The sequence below is a fragment of the Calonectris borealis genome, chromosome 17 (genome assembly GCF_964195595.1).
Source record: "Calonectris borealis chromosome 17, bCalBor7.hap1.2, whole genome shotgun sequence".
Lineage (NCBI taxonomy): Eukaryota > Metazoa > Chordata > Aves > Procellariiformes > Procellariidae > Calonectris > Calonectris borealis.
The window spans coordinates 1956383-1977546 of record NC_134328.1 but is presented as its reverse complement, the minus strand read 5'-3'; the positions used below and the strand labels follow the sequence as shown (position 1 = coordinate 1977546).

Sequence of the window (21164 nt, the reverse complement as noted above, 5' to 3'; positions counted from 1 at the left end):
ACAGTAAGAGGAATATTTTAAGTGAAATGACAAAGTCCGCATCCAAGCAAGTTGCAGTACCACCTGCAAAATGTGTGGGAAGCTTTGTCAGTGCTGGGTACCTCCTTCAGAGCAATATGCCAGGGCTAGTTTGGCCATTGCAAGCAATGAGTATGCACAGTGGCCCAGCTTTGGTTGTTGGTCCTGACTTGTGATCTCTTTCCACTGCTCTAGCAAATGTTTCAGTTAACGCAAATCTCTGGTTCACCTGAATCATTGCTGATTTGCACCATCCTGTCCGCAGTGTGTACAACTGCTTCTGCCTTGCAAGTTTACTGCATTCTGTTTCAGTGTCATCTTAGGGCTAATTAAAACCTTTACATCAGTCCCCTGGGTTGCAGGTGCTATTTTAACTTTCTTTTCTCTACAGAAGACTGTGAAAGACTTTGGGCACTTAAGTTGAACGTGAGAGATGAACATGACTGCTGTCCTGCAGTAGGGGCAGGGCAGGCTGTAATCTGGTCCCCACGTGTGAAGAGAGAGTGAATCTTTAATAACTCCAATCATGCATATGTTAAATTTCTAGCATATGACCACAATACTATAGTTCCTATTCTGCACCTTACTGTCAGATTCTATGTGTCTTTGTGACCCATCAGACACATTTGTCATAATTTTCTTTAGATATTACACCTGTCTCACCCTTTTTTCCTTTCAAAGAGAGGAGCGGGGAAATTAATGTCGTGTCCTCATCTTACTGCTCATGGTCATCGCTATAGAACTCTACTCTTGCTCTCTTCTCCTCTCAAAGTGTGGAGTTTTTGGCTTGTTGTTTCTGGAAATCCGGAACTGCTGTTGATTTGAGTATCTGTATCCATTTGCTGTGTCTGAGAAGCAGAACCGCACCGACTTGGCAATCACTCCTTTCGCACTCTGTGTCTTTCCAGCAAGCAGTTTGAACACATAACACACAGTGACTTCTTGGGTCCCTCCCAGACAATTCCCTCTGACAGCAGGTGTGCCTCTCTGCATTGCAGATTGCTACACGTCTCACCCTGTTTAAAGGCAACAGGGCTCCTTGGAGTCCTCCTTACAATCATCTTGTGAATTTGCTTCTAGCTGCCTCTCACAACACAGGGATCTATCCTGTGCTAGAACTGGCGGCGGTCTTCTGCAAACTACCAAATAGTTGTCTGATTAAATTGCTCCACTGCATCAATTAAACTGACCAACAAAAAGGCTTTTCTGATCCATATATGGCAACAGAAATGCATCTCTGCTTTGGTCAGTGTACGGCAGTGTTAGCCTCCTGCAAAGGGGAGGGAACGAACAACTACACCTCTCTTGTGCTTCTGTGGCAACATGCTATAGTCTCATTTAGAAAGATGATCCTTGTATCAGCCTGTTGGCAGGAGAATCCTAGCATGTAGGACATGCATTAGAGTTTTTTCAACGTCATTTACAAAACACATCCACTCAAAGCCATGTGGATGGCAGCGCAAGAGTAAAAGGATCACACTGCTGTTTAATGAGAGACCTGCAGTGGGCAGTAAGTCACTGCTTATTGTTTCCTTGCTTAGGTCCCAGTCAAGCCTTACCTTTCCTTAATGCAAGCATTTCCTATCTTCACCAAACATGTAAATTGCTGGTTTTCAAACTTAATTTATACAGGTACTATAACGGGCACCAAATGCCATTTTTGGCAGCCAAAACAGGTTACCAGTTTCCTGCTCCTTTAATTCACCAAAGCAGGAGCTGAACGCTATGCTTCCACGACCCATCTGAACAAACCAGAACTCCGGTTTTCTTTGTGTAAGATCTGTCTGGGACCTCTTTCACCATTCCCATCCCTTCCTCTGCAGCACATCCCACTGTACCAGCTCAGTCCTACCTCCATGAGCTTTCCAGCCTGAACCAGAAGTGCCAGCTAGCATGCCACTTGTTGGAGGAGATGCCTTTGCACAGCCCACGTGCTTCACACCACAATAAGTTGTTCTTTGCTGCCAGCAAGAATAGTAGCACATATGTAGATACTGCAGTATTTAGGGATGGTGTTAAGTAAATAGAGAGCTGAGGACTTGACACCCACTCTGTATGCATTTTGGGGAAGGAGGTGGTTATTGTGGATTAGCTCTAGCTGTGCCCTGTGATGCCTATTTGCAGCTGCAGTATCCTAGATGCGCTCCAGAAGTGCATCTTCAAGTTTAGCGTTGTGGGAAAATAATGCATTTTATGAACTTCAGTGTGAATCAAAGCACAGAAGTGGCAAATGATGGCGCATCTCTTCAAAAGCACACTCCCAAGGTGAAATGAAACACTAGCGTAGATGCACCCATATTGCCTGGCTAACAAGGGGGTCCAATTCTGTTGCTCCTATGACAGGCAGTGTCTGGAGACCTTTGCTGCATAGCATTTGGGGAAAATTGACAGATCACTTGCAGTAGCAGTATCACAGTTTGGGAATTTTATTTAAAAGAACTTTATGGTCTGCTACTGGGCACTGAACAGCTAAGAATGGAGGGGAATGAGAAATACACAGTATCAGTATAATATTTTTATCCATTTCATGTAGACAGCTTTCCAAGAATAATTATCAACAGAGAAGCCTCATCTAAAGGATTTCTGTGAGCAATATTTTATGTCTTTTATTAAAGTTCTGGAATAAAAGTAAATAAAAATAGTTGCTAATAAAAATTGCATATGGCACAAAATACCACGTTATGAGGGCAAGTCACCTTGAAGAAATATAATGATCCGTTTGAAAAGCTTTAGAAAAGAGCTGTAAGAGTAAGTCTCAAGATCTTAAAACCAAAAGACAAGAGCAACAGACAGAAGGAACTGGTCTATTAAGGAGAATTCTCATTAAGGAGAATTTAAAAAGCATCCTTGTCGAGATCTGTAAATGATTAAATGTTGAGACACTGGAGATATAGGAAAAAAAATACTGAATCTAAAGCTGCACAAACTCAGATGATAGATAAGACACAGACTTTAGCAGTGACAGGGCTTAATCATTGGAACAATTTGCTGTGCATTATAGAGGATTTTCTATGGCTTGAAATCTGGAAAACATGCTGTATCTGCACCAGCAACACTAGGCTCATCGCAGGACTCGCAGGTGGAGGTTTCTGACCTGGTACTGCAGAAAGTTGGAGTATATTATCTAAGTGGTACTTTCTGAACGTAATATCCATGAAACCTGCACACATGATTCTTACCATTACAACCTTAATAACAATTAAATATGATGGCTTTCTCTGATGACTGCTTTGTCACTAGCTGTGATGATTTTCACTAACCCAATCACCCTTCCAGGATGTGTTAAGCACTCATTCATTATAGGAACCCTTTGAAAAATGTAACATTTAAGAGCTAAGTTGACATGGGGACTTGGGCACCTAACCATCATTTTAGGCAGCATAGTTCAAAATGTTTATCTGCAAAAGTCCTCTTCTAATCCCACAGGTGCGTAGCCTCCATGGGTGTCTGAATCCTTACTTGTAAATTCCTTCTCTGGGCATGGGCAAGGCAATCACCCACAAGGTGATGAGCCTGTGAGGACGAGCCTTGTCCAGTGCAAGTGTTCAATGATACCAGCTGGTGTGAAGCACATCAGCAGTGCTGTTGAACCCCTAAAACATGATCTAGCAACCATGGAAGTCAGCCCCGGTTCTGCCCGCCGGTGGAGGTTTGTCCAGCAATCTCTCTACGTAGCCCCTTCAAAAGCACTGTTCAGAAAGAGATTGAAACCATAATCCATGCAAATAAACAATCAAATCCCATTTGATTACATCAGATGGTATAAAACTTGCCAAAATCTCTTGCTTCTAATAGCCTTCTGCTTATTGTCATACTATCTTGTGGCCTTCTCTGAGAAGTAACAAGAAATCTATGGCTCTCTTAATTAGATTTGGTCCAGATTTTATCACTAACTGTTAATGAAATCGTCCTATGGCAGAGTTGGTTTAAAAGCAGACCTCTGCTCCAAGTCTAAGTCACTCGTATTTTTATAACTCTTTATATTCCTGCAGCCTTGTCAGATCTCAAAGCTGAGCTGGGTAAGGGTCGAAGGGGAGAGCTGTGCTTGTGGGGGGCATAATTTGAATGAGAGCATGGTCCCTTATCACGGCTGTTCATCAGAGTTCCCATGGTGTTCTGAAAGCAAAGATTGTTGACTAAACTGTAATAAAGTAATTGCTTTCTGACTTCTAAATTCCCCTGCAGTTCCCCTTAGATTGCAGCATTGGTTTTCACACCCTAACTTTTTTCTGGTTTTGCTTTGGTTTTTGTTTTTTTTTGGTTGTTGGGGTTTTTTTTTTACAGTCTACTAAACGTTACTATTCAAGGGTTATTACCTTTCATTTCAGTTAGGAACGTGATTGGTGTGGCTCCTCCTTCCTTTTAGCTCCAGCCTCCTTGGGAAGAGCTACAAAAACTCTTCCTCCATTCTTATTGCTCATCTGTTTTGGAACATCTTTCAGGTGTGGACGCATCTCGTTCTGCTCCCCATTTCTAGGGAGTGAGCTCTGCATAAGGAGTATGTAAATTCCTCGCAATGCTATTCATCTGGCCTGTTGCCTTTTAAAACCTACGAGGGAAGCACAGAAAATTGAAACTTGTTTACTTTGCTAATAATTTTTCTTTTCACTTCTAGGTCCTCCTATTGAGCCCCTGGAGCCAACCAGGCCTTTACCGACTCTTCCTGTTCGCAGAATTCACTCCACTTCGGAAAGAAAACACGAGAGACAGCCAAGACCTCCTAGTCCTCCTCTGGGTGACAGGCCATCTCCTCCTGGCACGAAACCTAACATCTGTGATGGCAACTTTAACACTGTGGCTCTCTTTAGAGGAGAAATGTTTGTTTTCAAGGTACTAAAAATTCCTGCTTACCCAGGAGTCTCTCTTTAGTCTTATTGCTGGAAAGGATTAATAGAAGTATAAGGTAGTGAGATTTGAAATGCCTGTGAAAATAGCTGTTCCTCTGAGGCTGATGAATGAGCAATATTAGAAGGAAATGTAAGCAGATTGGCTTTGTAATATTTGGAAACAGTGCCTGATGGGATTCACAAAATGCCCAGGCAGCCTGTGCACCACAATGTGAACTGGATGCACTGGCAGAGAGTTCAGACACCATCAAACTCAGAGAGGAGCCACCGGTAAAGCCAGAAAGCAATACCAGTACCTAACCAGCGATTAAGCCTCGTTGCCTCCAGAGACGGCATGCATCGAACCCTGGGCTGCAGGGAGCACTCAGCCTACCTGAAGCTCTTGGGGAGTTTGGGTCAACCTTGCTTGTAAACTACAGCCAGGGAGGAAGGAGAGGCTTTGCTCAATAGTGCACGTTAGAGTGCCTTGAATATGGAAATCCATGGTCCCATTCCCAAAATACCTGTGGCTTTCACTCTGCCCAATGGGTGTGAATATGGAGAGGGATATATTGAAGGTCATTAAATGGACAAACCATATCAGTTGCAGAAAATGCCTGAACTGAAAATAGTTGAAGGCTGGGACAGTATCTGGGAGAAGCCTCACAGGCTCTGTCCTGCTCTTACTCATCCCTGAGCATCCACTATGGCTTTAACTAATTATCTCGTATCTAAAGGGATATTTAATAACTCCTTTGTGCCTTTGGACGTTGCGTGCTTCACACAGTCACCAGGTAACGTTAAGGCTGTATGGCTCTCCTGGGGTCTGATAGGTGAGCACCAGTTGTACCAGGACAAGTGTGACACCTCAGTGACGAGACACGCACAAATGAGTTCATAACGCTTATAACTGTGGACTTGCTTCCCCCTGCTCCTTTTTCCTCTCCTCCTTTCCACCCTTTTTCACAGCACCAGCAATCAACTTCTCACCCTTTTGGCTGCTATCTTCCCCACGAAGCACTTCCCTCACTGGAGACAGTGTTGGGCTGGGTTGGAGCTGTCATCTGAACCAGGACTTCTCTCTTTAATGGTTACGGGGCCTAGGCAGGGATTAGTAATGCTTGATGCTGGACGCCCAGCCTGATTTGACTGCAAGATAAAAATACTCAGTCTGAAGACGCTTCTGGTTTTCTCAGGATCGCTGGTTCTGGCGTCTGCGCAACAACCGAGTGCAGGAGGGATATCCCATGCAAATTGAGCAGTTCTGGAAAGGCCTCCCTGCAAAGATTGATGCGGCCTATGAGCGGTCTGATGGAAAATTCGTCTTCTTCAAAGGTACAGTACATTTCAATACAAGCCTACCACACCTGCCTCATATCACACTCTTCTTTTATGGCATGAAGATGGTGAAAACAGGTATGCTGCATCCTTGTCCTTTTCCAAGGGGACACTTCAAGCAGCCACTAATCCTTAAAATAGAGTTTAGCGTGGGCTGGCCTTGCCAGGACAATCTCTGCATAAAGCTAATATTGATTAGTGAAAGCTGGCTTCCATGTGATAACAAGAAATAGCTCCTGTTTCCCAGGGAGTGTCAGTCTCCTGCCTATCTCCTTGAACATGTAGTAGGGCCTGTCCAGGTATAGGGCACTCCCAAACCACATTTCTGGACAATTGTCTCCTAAAGAGACAAAATGACCAACCTTATGCTGTTCAGCGTCTGAACAGGATCCTGTTACTTGAGAGCAAGTTGTAAGCAAGGAAGAGTGGCTGGAAAGCATCGGCGTGCCCCCGTACGGAAACACAGTACCTGCTCTTCTGAATTTATGTCTGCAGCTTCAGTCCCTCAGCTCAATAAACTGTATTAAAACTTGAGAAGGCTCAGAGAAAGGCAACAGAAATGATCGAAAAGTATGGGCTGACCTCCTGCGAGGAACTCCTCAGCCTGAATGAGGGATGACAAAGACAGGATATGAGAGAAGTCTTTGAAATCATGACTGGCCTAGGGAAGGTAAATGGGAAAGGGTTGTTTAACATCTCTTTCAAACAAGAGCTGAGGAGCAGCAAATGAAATCAGGAGGTTTCGGGTTCAAAATGAAGAGGAGGAGCAGCTTTTTCATGTAATACAGTTAAGCCTGGAAGTCCTCAACATGCTGTGGTTCATTGTGGCTATTTTACATTTATATCGATTCAACTACTAATTAGGCAAATCTGTTTGTTGTTTGTGTCCCCATTTATCTCTAGGAGATAAATACTGGGTTTTTAAAGAAGTGACAGCAGAGCCAGGCTACCCACACAGTCTGGTGGAGCTGGGGAGCTGTCTGCCCCGAGAAGGCATCGACACAGCTCTGCGTTGGGAGCCGGTGGGCAAAACCTACTTCTTCAAAGGCGACAGGTACTGGAGGTACAACGAGGACAAGAGAGCAACGGACCCAGGATACCCAAAGCCCATCACCGTGTGGAGAGGAATCCCTCAGGCTCCACAGGGAGCCTTTATCAGCAAAGAAGGCTGTATGTACCAGCAGTCATTACATCTGTTAGATTGGTAATAGCTTGTCTACCTTGGGAGTTGGGTTGTTGGGTGTGGGGTGTTTTGAATATTTCCTGAGATAGGAATCAAGTCTCAGAAGTCCTAGGGTCACACCTGCGAGCACCAGCAGTCTGAGATCCGTCGTGACCCTCATCCCAACCCATGTACCTCAGCTGCTAAACCACATCATCGTAGTGCCAGCTCTGGGGGATGGGAAGGGGACTTTTTCTGGTTTTGCTGCCACAACCCGAGTTTTCCTGGGCCCTGATTGCAAGGATGCCGTAACTTACATTTTCCTCCTAGTTTCTTACCTGTACTTAGCTCAGTCGTAGGCTCCAACCTGCCTGATGTACTTTGAAGTTAGCCATGCTCTGAGTAGGGGTTGGACCTCCAGAGGCTCCTTCCAACACATTTCTTTCTCTGATTTGAAGTCTTCTTCCTCTTCTTCCAGTTGGGGAAAGAACTGACAGGAGGGGCTTTTGCCGTTGAGGCTGTGTTTAAATTTGGGGCTGCAGCGTGAGGATTGCAGAGAGAGCCAGCCAAGCTGGAGGACAGGTGCAGGAGACCCAATGCTTTCACCACTGTTCCCTTCTCTTTTTTTTTCTCTAATCACTTGAGAGTGATTATCAAAGGAGTCATCTGGGGAGATGAGGGGTACTTCAGACAACATGTAGCATAAACCATCAGCCTTTTATTAGCAGCAGGACAAGACTGCTCCTTAATAAAGGCCAAATCTTCTGGATTCTGTGGCCAAAAGGACTCGTCTTATTCAGCATCTGCTCCCTCAGGCTGGGTGAACAGAAACCTTAAGTATTCTTCCGTTATTGCACCCAGGCACACACTGTCATTCTGCAGACTATGTTAATTGCTTGGTAATGACGAGCACATATTTACAGATGCTTTAGTAAAAAATAACTCCTACAGAACACTTTAAAGTTAGTTAGGGTTTTTTTTTTATTCACAGCTTGTCTTGGCCAAGGGGAGTGGTGCTCTGTGGGCTTCTCCTTTAAATCCTAGCCCCAAAACCACCTTTACTTTTCAATGGCTTTGGGATGCCCTGGATGAATGTGTTTTACTGGCCCAGGCAGCTGCCGCCTCCAGCCTTTCAGGCTCTCCGCACATCCTCACACAAGCACAGCTTATCAAGTTGAAAATGGTGTGGTGAGAAATATTCTCTGTTTTGTCTCCTAGTTTATACCTACTTTTACAAAGGGAAGGAGTATTGGAAGTTCGATAACCAGAGGCTAAGTGTGGAGCCAGGCTACCCCAGGTCAATCCTCAAAGACTGGATGGGCTGTAACCAGAAGGATGTTGAACGAAGCAAAGACAGACGCCTCCCCCACGACGATGTGGATATTATGGTGACAATAAACGATGTGCCTAGCACTGTAAATGCAATCGCAGTTGTGATCCCTTGCATTTTGTCTCTATGTATCCTTGTCTTGGTATACACGATCTTCCAGTTTAAAAACAAAGAGGTGCAGCAAAATGTTGTGTATTACAAAAGACCTGTTCAGGAATGGGTATGACACAGCCTTCTGCACATTTCAACTCATTGATCTGATGAGGACTATGGACAAAAAAAAAAGAAAAAAAATGCATTCAAAAGCCTACTAAACAAAACTACTTCAGTGACCTACAAGTTTTGGACAGCCTGGGACCGAAAGAAGCCAGAAAACTGGAAAAAATACAGGCAGCCTTGCAGTGTGGAGCCTTTTTCCTTCTTACTGCCTCAGTCGCGTGTCAGTCTTGGTGTGCCATCCTCCACAGGCTCACTCTGCTAACATCAGTCTTCAAGACAGGTTTCAACTGACCCGGGAAACTTCCTTCAGTTCCCTGCACCAGTGCTCCCTGTTAAACCCAGCATTCTCCAGTGTAGCTAAACCACCTCTGAACAGAACCATTTTTTTAATAGCTGTCTCATAAATGAATTAAGACCATGAAATCTATGAACAGGAACAATTCAGTATCGTTAGAAGACATTCTGATGCTGAACCATTCTAAAAGATCTTCTTAGTTTATTACAAAATCCAGGGAATCACCTGGATACAATTTTCCAATACCTGCTGGTCAGATGTTTTGTACATTCATAACTAATCAACGCTGCCACTCAGCACAGTGCATGAGGAACCACTAAGCACTCAAAGAGGTAAATGAGTCCAGAGCAGAAGCTCAAGAAGCACCAAACCAGACACCATAAAGTTACCTGGCAACAGCAAGCCCTAGATTGGGACAATCTGAAGACAAAGTAATTGGGTCTAAAAAAACAATCATGGGAATACATGTTTTTGTTTTGGGAGCCATTCATGAAAGAAATATTTAAATGTCATATGATGTTGTTTTAAGCTCCCATCAGCAAGAAACAAGGAACCAATGGTTACCGATATACTGAAAAATATGTATAGACGTAGACTGCACTCTGCCCGTTAAGATGCTGGGAAAAGATGAATTGTTGTTATGTGGCATGTATAACTAGATTGTGGAATTTGTATGTTGGATTTCAGGAGAATGGAAATGTTTGTTTGGAGTGAGATCATCATTATGTTTTGCTGAAATAGTCAAGATACAGTAAGAATTAGGCCTGTTTATAAAACTAAATCCAATCCCTGTAGATGTAACAAACATTGTATTGCCTTCAAAATGTTTTTTGTTTTTGCTCACTTCTTCACAGGCAAATATTTGGCAAGGACCAAAGGAAGCATGCCACACAGTAGAATGAGTTCATCGCTAGCCACATTTGACAGAGACCTAAAAATCAGGTAAACACTAGATAAATATCTGAACTTCTGGCTAGTAACTTTTCACAAGTCTCTTCCTACAACAGTAGCTTCTGCTTATCCCTCTTACAGTTGTGAATGGTTTAGGATGTTGTGTCCTAACCACAAACTTAGTCCATTTTGTTGCCGATGCTGATATTTCTACCATGTTAAATGAGAGTGGAAGAAGAGTTTCTTGCAATGCAATGTAATGGTGAAGTCCAGCGCTGTACAGAAGTGCCATTCATGTAGGCATATGAACTGCTTTGCACGCTCACTATAAGGAATAGGTGATTAGCGTAAGCCCTCTGCCTATAACTGAATTTTATTCAGTGCAATGGAAGTGCAATGCACAGAATGTCCAGTTAGTATAGAAAAAGTACAGCTTTATAATGTCAGCTATAAAAAAAAATTCAAGGATGACAAATATGCTAAAAATATTCCTAATTACAATGACGAGGAATGAAGAAGCAGAAAGATTGTTAGCATTCTGAATTTCTAACTAGTGTTCAAATATTGCTATGGTGAAGCAGGATAGACAAATAGATACTTCTAGTGAAGCCCACTAGGACTGCATAACACGTGGTCTCAAACTGTATTTTGTCCTTCATAATTGATTTCCATAGCCAAGCTGTTTATTGTGTTTAAACATAAAAAAATATTACATATTACAAAGTAAGTGAGAAGCTAGTAGATGCAAAACTTTGAATTTTAGTGAAAAAATGTGGTAACGTCTCATGATGGGTGAAGGAGTGCAAAGGACCAAATGAAATCGGAGCTACTAATTAGACACCCCCCACACATGCTACTCCGTACGTTGCTATGTGTACTATATATGTGGTAGAATGCACACTATGAACGCCACAGCCACATGGCACATCGAACTCATCTGTACGCTGCCATCTCTTCTGGGACTGTGACAGCCCAAACCTTTGAGCAACTTCCAACAGCCATCATTAAAAAAAAAAGAAAATTACAACCTAGAGAAATGTCTGGTTTTGTTTGTATTTTTTTTCCTCCTGCCCAAAGGTAGGTTTTTGGCCTGTTCAAAACCCTGTACTGAGTACCAAGCTGTACAGGCAGCACAATGCCTGGGTCTGTAGCAAGCTGAGCCGTTTCCTCAGACAGCTGCGTATTGCCTCGCGGAGCCAGGCAGCCCACTGCAATAAGGCAAGCCGCCTGCTTAACTGCCAAAATTCAGCCTTCCTCAAAGAACTGCGGCTTCAAAGAACCGGAGAAACAGTTTGATGCCTTTTCTAACTGCTTCGTAACTGGCTCCTGGTGCAGATGTTGCGTGTTTGAGCTTTCCAGGGGTGTCAGGTATTTCTGTAGGTGTTGAAGGGGCTGAGAAACAGCCCTCTACAGTTACAAGTGTTGGCACTGGGCAGAGGCTGGGGCAGGTGGGTGAGCAGTTGATCCACCTCCCCCGAGTACAATCCCATCATTGACGCCGCTATCATCTCTCTTTTGTTAAGATTAGCACCTGTGCAGTCCTGGGGTGACCTGGATCCGGGCACAAACACCAGTATTCGCGTAAGGGATAGTTCCTTAATATTCCCACACCTGAGCTCTTTGCTGGGATCCTGTGTGATGCTACAGAAACACAGCAGCTATCAGCAGAGTATCCACTCGGTCTGCCTCCCATCAGCATGGCTGAAGCATCTCCATGGACAGGTGGCCATGTTCCCGTTCCTGTCCAGAAATGCAGCACCAGGACATATTGCCACCGCAGGAGAGCAGGGAACAGCCGTGCTATACAACGTTAATCCCATAAGCCAGAGGCTCTTCTAGGTCTGCTCCCGGCCTGAAACACAGCACCCTGCAGTACGGGCCATTGGTACAGCCGGAGGGGAGTCCTGGCACACGTTTACCTTGAGCGCAGCAGTTGCAGCCCCTCCAGCAAGCAGCCCACTACACACACTGTACTGCACTCAACATTATTTTTTTTTCCAGTTTTTGACTACTTTGAATAATTTCATCATCAGTAAAGTAGGCTCGTTTGTCCAGGTAAGTTAGAAATGTGCTGGGATACACAATCACTACAGTCAGAACAGAGGTGGTCCTCCACTGTAAGAGGAATTAGTTGTTCCTAACTTATAATTAGTCATTAAACCTCAAGGAGATCTCCCATCTCACACCATGAGGACTCAGATTTTTAAAAACCTCTGTGAAGGGTCCTGACCAAAAGTTTTTGGACATTAAAGCACACTATGGCAGCCAAAGCTACACACCCTATGACTTCTTCACTGAACCTTGAGCTGCGAGATATTCATTCCTCCCTCAAATCCTCGGGACAACGCTTCTCCATCCTGTCACATTCATCCCAGGGCTTGATTCCAACCTTTCTCATAGTATCAGACTTACTTGTCTAGCACAGCTATAGTTCCTCAGATCATTCCTGCAACCCTTCGTAACACCTGAAGTCACGCGTTGCCTTCCACTGCCTGACAGCAAAGGTGGTATATAGCTGTGGTACATAACCCACAGCTTCACAATTCAACAATTTCATTTTTAAGAATCCAGGGACGTACAACTTGATTTTATTGACTATTCCTTAATACCTTTGTTTGGCATTGCCGTTGGAGAGTGCCGCCTTTGAGATAAAGCACACAAAAAGGGTCAGTGAAGTGTTGCACAGTGCTTTAAGTGCCTCAAGCTGTGTAATGCCAAGGGCCTGCCACTTGTAATTCTGCTGTTCTGTAACCCTTCACCTGAGCTGTCATTCCTCCCTTACGTTTCACGCTGTTGTTCTCACAGTCATGGCCCTGCGCCTGCAAGCTCTGACCTGCTAGGCAGGTTCTCATGGGAAGTAATCACCAACAGAATCTCGCTCCTTCTTTCCCCTGGCTTCTTTTGGAGTTTTTAGTTTACAGAAGAAGCAAAATTTAATGAACAATGAAGTAGATAAGCATTACCCAAAAATACATATTTGCAGAAAAACTTGGCAACCACTGTGCAACACTTGCATCTAACCTACATATAGTACTCAAGATAAAGATGCATCATGGATTTACAGATAATGATGCTTTGTCTGGGCTTTATGTTCCTAATTAACTCCAAACATTGTTTACTTTTTTGACTCAGCACGTCTTTGTTCAAATACATACCTTCAGGCCAAGAATTTGCTCTTGCGCTGCTGAGAGTTCATCACTACAGGTGTGAAATTTGGATTCCTAACCACAACATGCTTCACTTCACGTTCAGCTGCCCTGAATTTAGCTTTCTGTCAACCCGTCAGTCATTCTTCATCCTTACTAGTCAAAATAAGTCAGTATGGGCCAACTTCCCTGCACTAATCCACTGCCTTTCCTAAACAGGACACAATAACGCTGAACATCATGGCTCCCAGTGGAGCTCCCCGTGAAACTCCTGGAAAATCTAACCATTTACTCTGACTTTTTCCCCCATCCTCAAGCACCTAAAAGGGCTTCCCTCTCATTCCATGGGATCACTCACCGAGGGTCCTTAAAAGCCTTTGGCACAAAAACCTGCTAAATGGCTTTTGGAAATACAAATAACATTACAGACCTTCTCCATATCCCTGTGGACTCCTTTAAAGAACTCCACAGGTCTTGTAAGACGTGACTTGCCATTAAAACACCAAGTTTATATACTCTCTCTCATGATATTATGTATCCGTGTTTCTAGTAATTCCATTCTTTATTATAGTTTCTGTTTTCCTTGTACATAGGTCCATTTTACTAGTTCAGAATTCCCACAAACCCTTGTTTAGAACAGGTTTCACGTTTGCCACCTTCCAGTTCCCAAGCTTCGATGCAACTTTTGTAAGAGGTCACACCCCACAGTTAGCAATACCCTATTCTGCTGTCTGTCTCTAATCCTCTTTGGCATATCACAACCCCCAACTCTCTCCTGGTATCTTTCCTATTTAAGGATTTGGATTACACAGAGACTGGATTATTTTTCTTGTTTACCTCTAAGCAATTTTTAACGCGTAACACACATCAAGATCACCAATATGAACCAGGATTCCTGCCTATCAACCAGAATGAAAAAAAATGAGTCACAGAAGTTGCAGAGAAAAACTTCAGCCTTACTCATTTCACACTGGACGAGTACACGCTAACATCGATAGCGATAGTCAGACTCTGCCGTTCGTACCTAAGAACAGAGCCCTGTGAGGTGCCAAAGGAAAGCAGCTTCTCACTCTAAATACTGAGATATGCTAAGGAGAGAAGACCTGGAGTCAGTGCCAAGAAAGGTAGTCCACTATATCAAAGGGGCCATAAATACCAAAAATTGTTAGCCGTAGAGCTATGAGCTGCTTACAGGCTTCCCCAACGGCAGAAGGAAGGTGAGCTGTCTGGAAGTGGCAGCCCCTGGCTCAGTTACCATTCTAGACAGACCAGATGGCAGGACTGCTATGATCAGAGAGGATCCTATGGCAATCTTTATTTAAGACTTTAAGGAGCAACCTTTAATCAACCGAAACTTATAAAACCTTCCCTAAACATCCAGACAGTAAAACAAAAATGGAAGTTTACTTAGTTTTCTACAAAGCCTGAAGCACCAGGGCCAAAAAAGAGCTCTGCCCACACAGCCTTCAGGACAGCACTCCTCAAGAGAACCCAGCTGAAGTCATGCAGCTGCGTGGAAGCAAGCAAGGAGCTTCCACATACCCTTAGGATGGGAAGTGGAGGCATTTCTATGCCTTCAGTACACCTTTAACGGGCAAGCAGAAGAAAAGCAACTGAAAGGAGAGATCAGTGAGCAACAGCTCTGTTTAGAAGCAAATTACTATCTTCTACCTGAAAGCAGGATCTACAGCTCCTTTTCATCATCACCAGCAGCTCTTAATCAGCAAGCTCCCAAATCTGTAACACTTGACTGAATGGAGTGACTGGTTAGAGCCGTGTTACTTAACCTTTATCGCCAAGATAACTCAAGATGAGGTTGTTTAAATCTTTTTTGATTTGCTGACTCCGAAGAGTTTCCCAGTGTAGGTGGCTAACTCCTGTAGAACAAATTTAAGCCCACTGGCAATAGCATGCTTTTCTAGGCTCTCTCTTGCAGATGCCCCAGAAGCAGCCCACATGCCACCAGGCATCTGCAGACAACAGATCAAATACCACTGTTCCAGAGGCAGTCACACATTTTGCTGTTAGAAGCCCCTGGACTGACTTTGAGAAACTCCAGTTTTAATCAGAGCTGATCACTTCAGAATCACTGGCCCTGTGGGAATAGCTGCAAGAGAGCAGGTGATGACTTCTGAATTATTCTGTGGCAAGTAAACTACTATACTTTTGGTATTGGACATACAAGGGGCTCTTAAGTGCACCTAGAGCAGAAACACCACTCTTCAGCAAGAGTGTGGAAAGAGAGGGCAGTGCCATGTATGTGCTCAGAGTGCTGTGCAGCAGAACACTGATGCATTATTTAAGGAAAAATAATCTCTAGTGATCAATATCCAAGAGCCACAAGAGTAAACATTGTGGGCTACTTTGCAGGGCTCATTCAGCATCACAAAACAAGAAAGCACAGCTGAAGAACTGGAAAACGTCAGCAAAGGGATAGAGAGCATTCCTTATTTGTAACTTATGTATGTTATTTGTCAGTTTTTGTAATAATACTTAGTTTACAAAACACTACGAGAAGTTGGTTTTGTAGACTCTTCCTTGGGCTAGGCCTGCAGAAACAACATCAGAAGGTCTAGATGTCTGTAATCCAAAGTGCAGCTTGACACTTCACTCCTTAGGAGCTTTCTGGAAAGTAGGAGCCAACACTGCTCATGTCAAGCTAAAAAGACAAAACAGAAAAGAGATTTAGCAGACGAGTGCCAGAGGGTGCAGAAGGCATTTCAAAATACCAGTACGGTCAGTTCTCAAGCTCCATTACAGAGGCCCAATAGAAATTTCCCTTCCTAGAACATAAATGAAAAGAGGGAAGCAGACCTAGCGGCTGCCAACAGCCAGCCATAAGAACAGACTTGTCCAGCTGGCAAAGGCAAAATGTACACTCAGCCTGGTCGAGGTAGTTATCAAAAGCTCAGAGCAAGTTTAATTATGGCTCTGTTATGCTCCGAGACATCAAGCCTTTATACGGGAACTGTGAAGGGGCAGCAAAGAACTCTTTCAAAGGGTTCTTCATTCAAGGAATTCCTTATTCTTTCCTTATGTCATAAACCATTCCCATACATTCTTACGGTAACTCAGAACTCAGCCACTAAGCTACAGTGGCCTAGGTAGCTCAAGAACACACCTCTAGCACCACAGCAATGATCGGAAGAGTTGTAATCAGATGAAAGCCCAGATGAAGTTCGTATAGGACATTCATCTATACGTATGCCTAAACCTTGTAAAAAAATTTGCATACATTAATCAATGGGCAAGGTCTTATATCACTACCACTCCAGGCAGAAAACAAGAAAACCTGCCTCCCATTAAAAGGTAACTTGGACACAGCCTTTGACAAAAAGGCTTAAAAAAATTTAAGGCAGCAGCCTTAAGCTAAAAAGATTTAAGGCAGCAGCAGACAAGCTCCAAAGTTTTTTTGGCCCCAGAAATGGTTGTAGCAGGCATTTGAAATAATAATTTTACGGGTTACAACAATCAAAAGCCAAGATATCAAGCAAAGTCACTGGCATTTTAACTTTTAAAACAAGATTTGTTTAAAAAAATCCATTCAGCTAAGCACTGAACAGCTAGGAAAAAAAGTATCTGAAAGCTGGAATGGATACTATTTCTCACAGAAAGTATTATAACTGCAACAAAACCCCTTACACTTTCCATACAGGACTAAGCAGGCTCATCAGCTACAAGGAAACAAACCCTTCTGCAACAAGGTAATTGTTGTCAGTAACCCAACAAACGGAAAGAGGAAGTAAAAAAAAAAAAAATTAAAAAAAAGATAAATCAATTGTGAAAGCAGTTAGTTTTACAGTAAAATCTTGCCTGTTTTGATCATGATTCTACACCGATCTGGATCCTCCTTACCTGTCAATCAAGGAGTCTCTCATGTTGGTAGCAATGGTACTTGGCTGAGCTTCGTTCAGCCTGAAGATACTCTCGATGACGGAGAGCTCAGTGCTGGTTGTATCCAGCCCACAGAAGGCACACCAGTCATTTACAACCATTCCTGCTGCAATGACCTCGCTGCCACGATTCACCGTTCCAGCCTGGCAAAAACAAAGCTGCAAGAGTTAACAGGGTATGCTGGCAGCAACACATTTCGTTACACATCCTTATTACAATCTTTAGTGGAGGGCCTTAGTTCACACTCCTGAAAAGATTAAAGCTTCTGCCATTAACAAAGTTATAAAGATTTCAGATAAAAAGATAATGGACAGCCTTTAATCTCTGGAGAGGAAATTGTGTGATATTCAGTGAAATAAAATCTAACAAGTAGGAAGCATAAAGGCATAGCAATCGTGAAATTCACAAATCCAATTGAGCAGGCGCAGGATTTTATTACTTAATCTTTTTAAACACTGCCCTTGGCCAAACCACAGACAGTCTCACATTCTGTATGAATCAATCAGCACAATTTGCATAATCCCAGCAGAGCAATGTTTCAGAAGCAAACTAAGGGTGCTAAGCAGCTTATTCAGACAGGGAAAACGTCTCAGAAGACTTGCCCCGTTCAAGTCTTCACCTCATCTCCCACTTGGAACACCTTTGCAGAGAAAACAGTATCTAGGAGCCCATGAGATGCAGAAACATTAAAACTGAGAACTGGGTTGGAAGGGGGGGCAAGAGAAAACACAAACCCACAAATGCCTTACCACGAGCGGGACCTGGAGCAACGAAGACAGTTCATCCTGATCATCAATTGAAGTTTTGGGGTGCACAATTCCTCCTTGGTTACTAAAAACACAGTAACTTCCTACCAGCACCTGATCTGCTACCGTTTGTCTGAAAACCTCAACCTTCAGTACATCTGCCAAGATCTCTTCTGTCTCCTGCAAACAGAAAGAGAGAATAAAGTCCTCAGCAAAACGGTATCGTAGAATTGAAGTCAAGCTATTCCTGCACACAACCATCAGCTGGGATCCTCCCCTTTGAAAGCCTGTCCCCACTTTCACAATCCATTGCAATCCAATCATTGGATTGCCTTCCACTCAACCTCCATACTCCAGATGTTTCCAGTTACCTGTGCATACTGAACGGGGCCGCTGTAACTAAACACAACCGTGCCTTTACTGAGAAACGCTCTTCTCCCCTCTTTCTGGAGGATGTTGGCAGTACATCAGTTGTGTCAATACCAGTTCTCTGGGCATTCCCTGTGAACCAGTCCTCTTTAGTCCCAGACCACTGGGGCAAAATTGTCCTATCTTTCTGTATAACTCTCAGAACTTTCTTCCCCTCCAGGTTTTCACTGTGAATTATTTTGCGTTCTCCCTCTCTGGCCATCTTACCTTACTTTTTACACTTATTTGAAACATAATATGCTGTAAAGACCGTTATCTTTCCCCCAACCCCTTTTTTTCCTTTGCACTCCTAACACCAAGTCCCATTTCTTCATCACCTTTAGCACAAATCGAAAGCAAACACTATAAGGACCTTCACTACCTGTAGCCACACAACACTACTCTCTAATGTTATTAAGATATCAGTTCTCAAACATAAAGTATCAGCAACTTTGTCTCCTCTGCCCTTATTTTAAACTTTCATACAAGAACTTTCCATTTTTCTTTCACCCCTCTGTACACATGCACACCACCACATCCACGGCCTCTTTCAACTACTACAAATTTCAGCTAGCTCAGCAGTAGCTTGTCACTACTGCTGTAGTCCTGACTAAACTCTTCCTTATGCTCTATTACACACAAGCACACTCTCATTCATTCAATTTTACATACACAAAGCAAATTGCACCCAACAATATATTTCCATATCGTGCTCCTTCCCTTCTACAAAGAGCATTCACCACAGCTGCTGAACAAGAGAGCACAGGCTATACTTGGGGCAGGGTCCACATCCAGAAATAAAGATAAATATAGGAAAAGAGGCAGATCAACTGAAACCAAGTCAGAAGTCCAAAATCCAATTTTGAGACTTGTCTCTTGAGAAGAAAGGAAACATGAGGCAGCACAGCCTCCTACGTGACATTAGCTCAGCTGTTAGCATAGGTCTTCTGATCCCCACGCTACATACAGCAATCCTCAACAACCGCAAACCCAAACTGCAACTTGGCAATCATTTCACATGCATTAAAAGTGTTATAGAGCCGTATACCCTGTCAAGATCTGGATGAACAAGAGCTACATAGTCATTGCAGGTAGTGACATTGCCCAGCGCTGAGAGACGCTCTTCTACTCGTTGAATTCGCACAGAATCTGGAAGACTATTGCGGATATGTTGAAGCTCTTGGTCTGTCGTACTGCTCGGGACCAACAGTCCATGTCTGTTTCCTAAAATGACAAAAAAAAAAAGAAAAAGAATGTTTCCACGGGGCTTTCTACTTTCCTGATATTCATATAATGGCTTGAATTGCCCTTGCCCTATCCTCTCCTCCCAAGCCCAGAATTCAGCCCAAGAGAACTAACATTACCATTTAAAAATAACACAGCACCACAGGGAAAACCAGGATGAAGCACAGACTTATCTCAGAGTAGAAATGGGTGAATGGCACTATCTTTAATCACTTCTCTTTTTCAACAGAACTAAAGGAAGCCCGAGGTTCCCAATGTAACAGTTTGACTAGGAATTTTCCCTATAGATGCCAATTACCCCACAAAACATACAGGTGCCGCTTGTTTGTATTACTTTTCTGTGGCAAAGCAGTAAGATAGGATGGACAAAGACGTTCTTTCCACAGGATCAAAGCTCAAGCAAGAAGTTCATCTGACTGAACAGGGTCTTGCTGGCCAGAGACAAATGAACGACTTTTCTTTGACTTTCACATTTGTTAATGCCTCCCCCCTCCCCGGGCTCTGCCCCTCCAGTGCTGGCACTGAACCATTAACCTTAAGAAAAACGAAACTTCTCCCAGTTTACCAGAAAGCAGACTTGCACGCGTCTTTAGCCCATCTGCAAGCCCTGGGAGGCAAACACCCCCCGCTATCCCCGCTCTTTGTTACTGGGCAAGTTTTACTTTTTCCATTTTCACTCCTCCTCTTCACATACTTGAAGCATTAAAATAAAAACTCTGAGGATGCGGGGTGCTGCCCGTTGGACTCCCCGCCGCAGCCAGACCCACAGTGTGCCCCCACCGAAGGTGGGATTGTTCTCCTCTTTCCACCGGAGCCGCTCCAGGGCTCTTCTCGCCCCGAGGCCCCGGCCGGGCCGCAGTCCGGGGGCGAAGGGCCGCCCCGTCACCTACCCACACACATTCTGCCGATGATGCGGCAGCCGGCGATGGAGGCGTGCACCACCGGGATGGTCCCGAAGAGCTCCCCCTCGAAGACGCTGCAAGGAGAAAGCGCCGTTAGGGCACGGCCGCGGGGCTCGCCGAGGCGGCGGCAGCCGGGCCGGGCCCTCGGGGCTCCCTCACCTGTAGAAGTTCTCGGAGCCGCCGATGGCCACGAGGCAGTAGGCGTTGGTGAGCTTGGCGAAGCAGCCCAACTCGTTGTTGTTCTCGAAGCTGGCGCGGACAGCCATGGCCGGGCTGGGGACGGGCCGCACCGCCACCGGCCGCCGCAGACTCTGCCCAGCGCACGCGGCGTCGCCGCTTCCGCTTCCGGCGGCGGCGGGCGGAAGGCGCGGGGCAGAGCGGCCCCGCCCGCGCCTGGCAGAGACAGCGCCGCCACCGGCCGGGAGGCGCCGCCGCCGCCATGAGGGGGCGCGCGGGACCTGAGGGACCTGCCCCGGCCCCGGAGGGACCTGCCCCGGCCCCCGAGGGACCTGCCCCGGCGCCGGAGGGACCTGCCCCGGCCCCCGAGGGACCTGCCCCGGAGGGACCTGCCCCGGCCCCCGAGGGACCTGCCCCGGCGCCGGAGGGACCTGCCCCGGCCCCGGAGGGACCTGCCCCGGCGCCGGAGGGACCTGCCCCGGAGGGACCTGCCCCGGCGCCGGAGGGACCTGCCCCGGCCCCCGAGGGACCTGCCCCGGCCCCCGAGGGACCTGCCCCGGCGCCGGT

General features: G+C 45.0%; 2 protein-coding genes across 3 annotated transcripts in view; one reads left to right on the top strand and one right to left on the bottom strand.

Moving 5' to 3' along the window:
- Positions 1-11099, top strand: part of MMP24 (matrix metallopeptidase 24) — a 47914-nt gene extending 36815 nt beyond the window's left edge. The window contains exons 6-9 of the mRNA XM_075166258.1: positions 4634-4848; positions 6041-6179; positions 7086-7352; positions 8563-11099. Of these exons, the coding sequence (XP_075022359.1) occupies positions 4634-4848; positions 6041-6179; positions 7086-7352; positions 8563-8900 (959 nt within the window). The 3' untranslated portion in view covers positions 8901-11099. The remainder of the gene's footprint in view (positions 1-4633; positions 4849-6040; positions 6180-7085; positions 7353-8562) is intronic.
- On the bottom strand, positions 10741-20767 carry EIF6 (eukaryotic translation initiation factor 6). Of its 2 annotated transcripts, none has more exons than XM_075166261.1 (6): positions 20580-20767; positions 20409-20494; positions 19322-19497; positions 17869-18045; positions 17081-17262; positions 10741-15884 (listed from the first exon to the last, which is right to left on the bottom strand). In XM_075166261.1, exons 1-6 carry the CDS (start codon positions 20684-20686, stop codon positions 15875-15877), a joined length of 738 nt encoding a protein of 245 aa, XP_075022362.1. In that variant the 5' UTR covers positions 20687-20767; the 3' UTR covers positions 10741-15874. The 2 variants fall into 2 exon arrangements, with proteins under 2 accessions (XP_075022362.1, XP_075022361.1); XM_075166260.1 differs by having other exon boundaries at positions 17081-17277; positions 20580-20740.
- Positions 20768-21164: the final 397 nt, after the last annotated feature.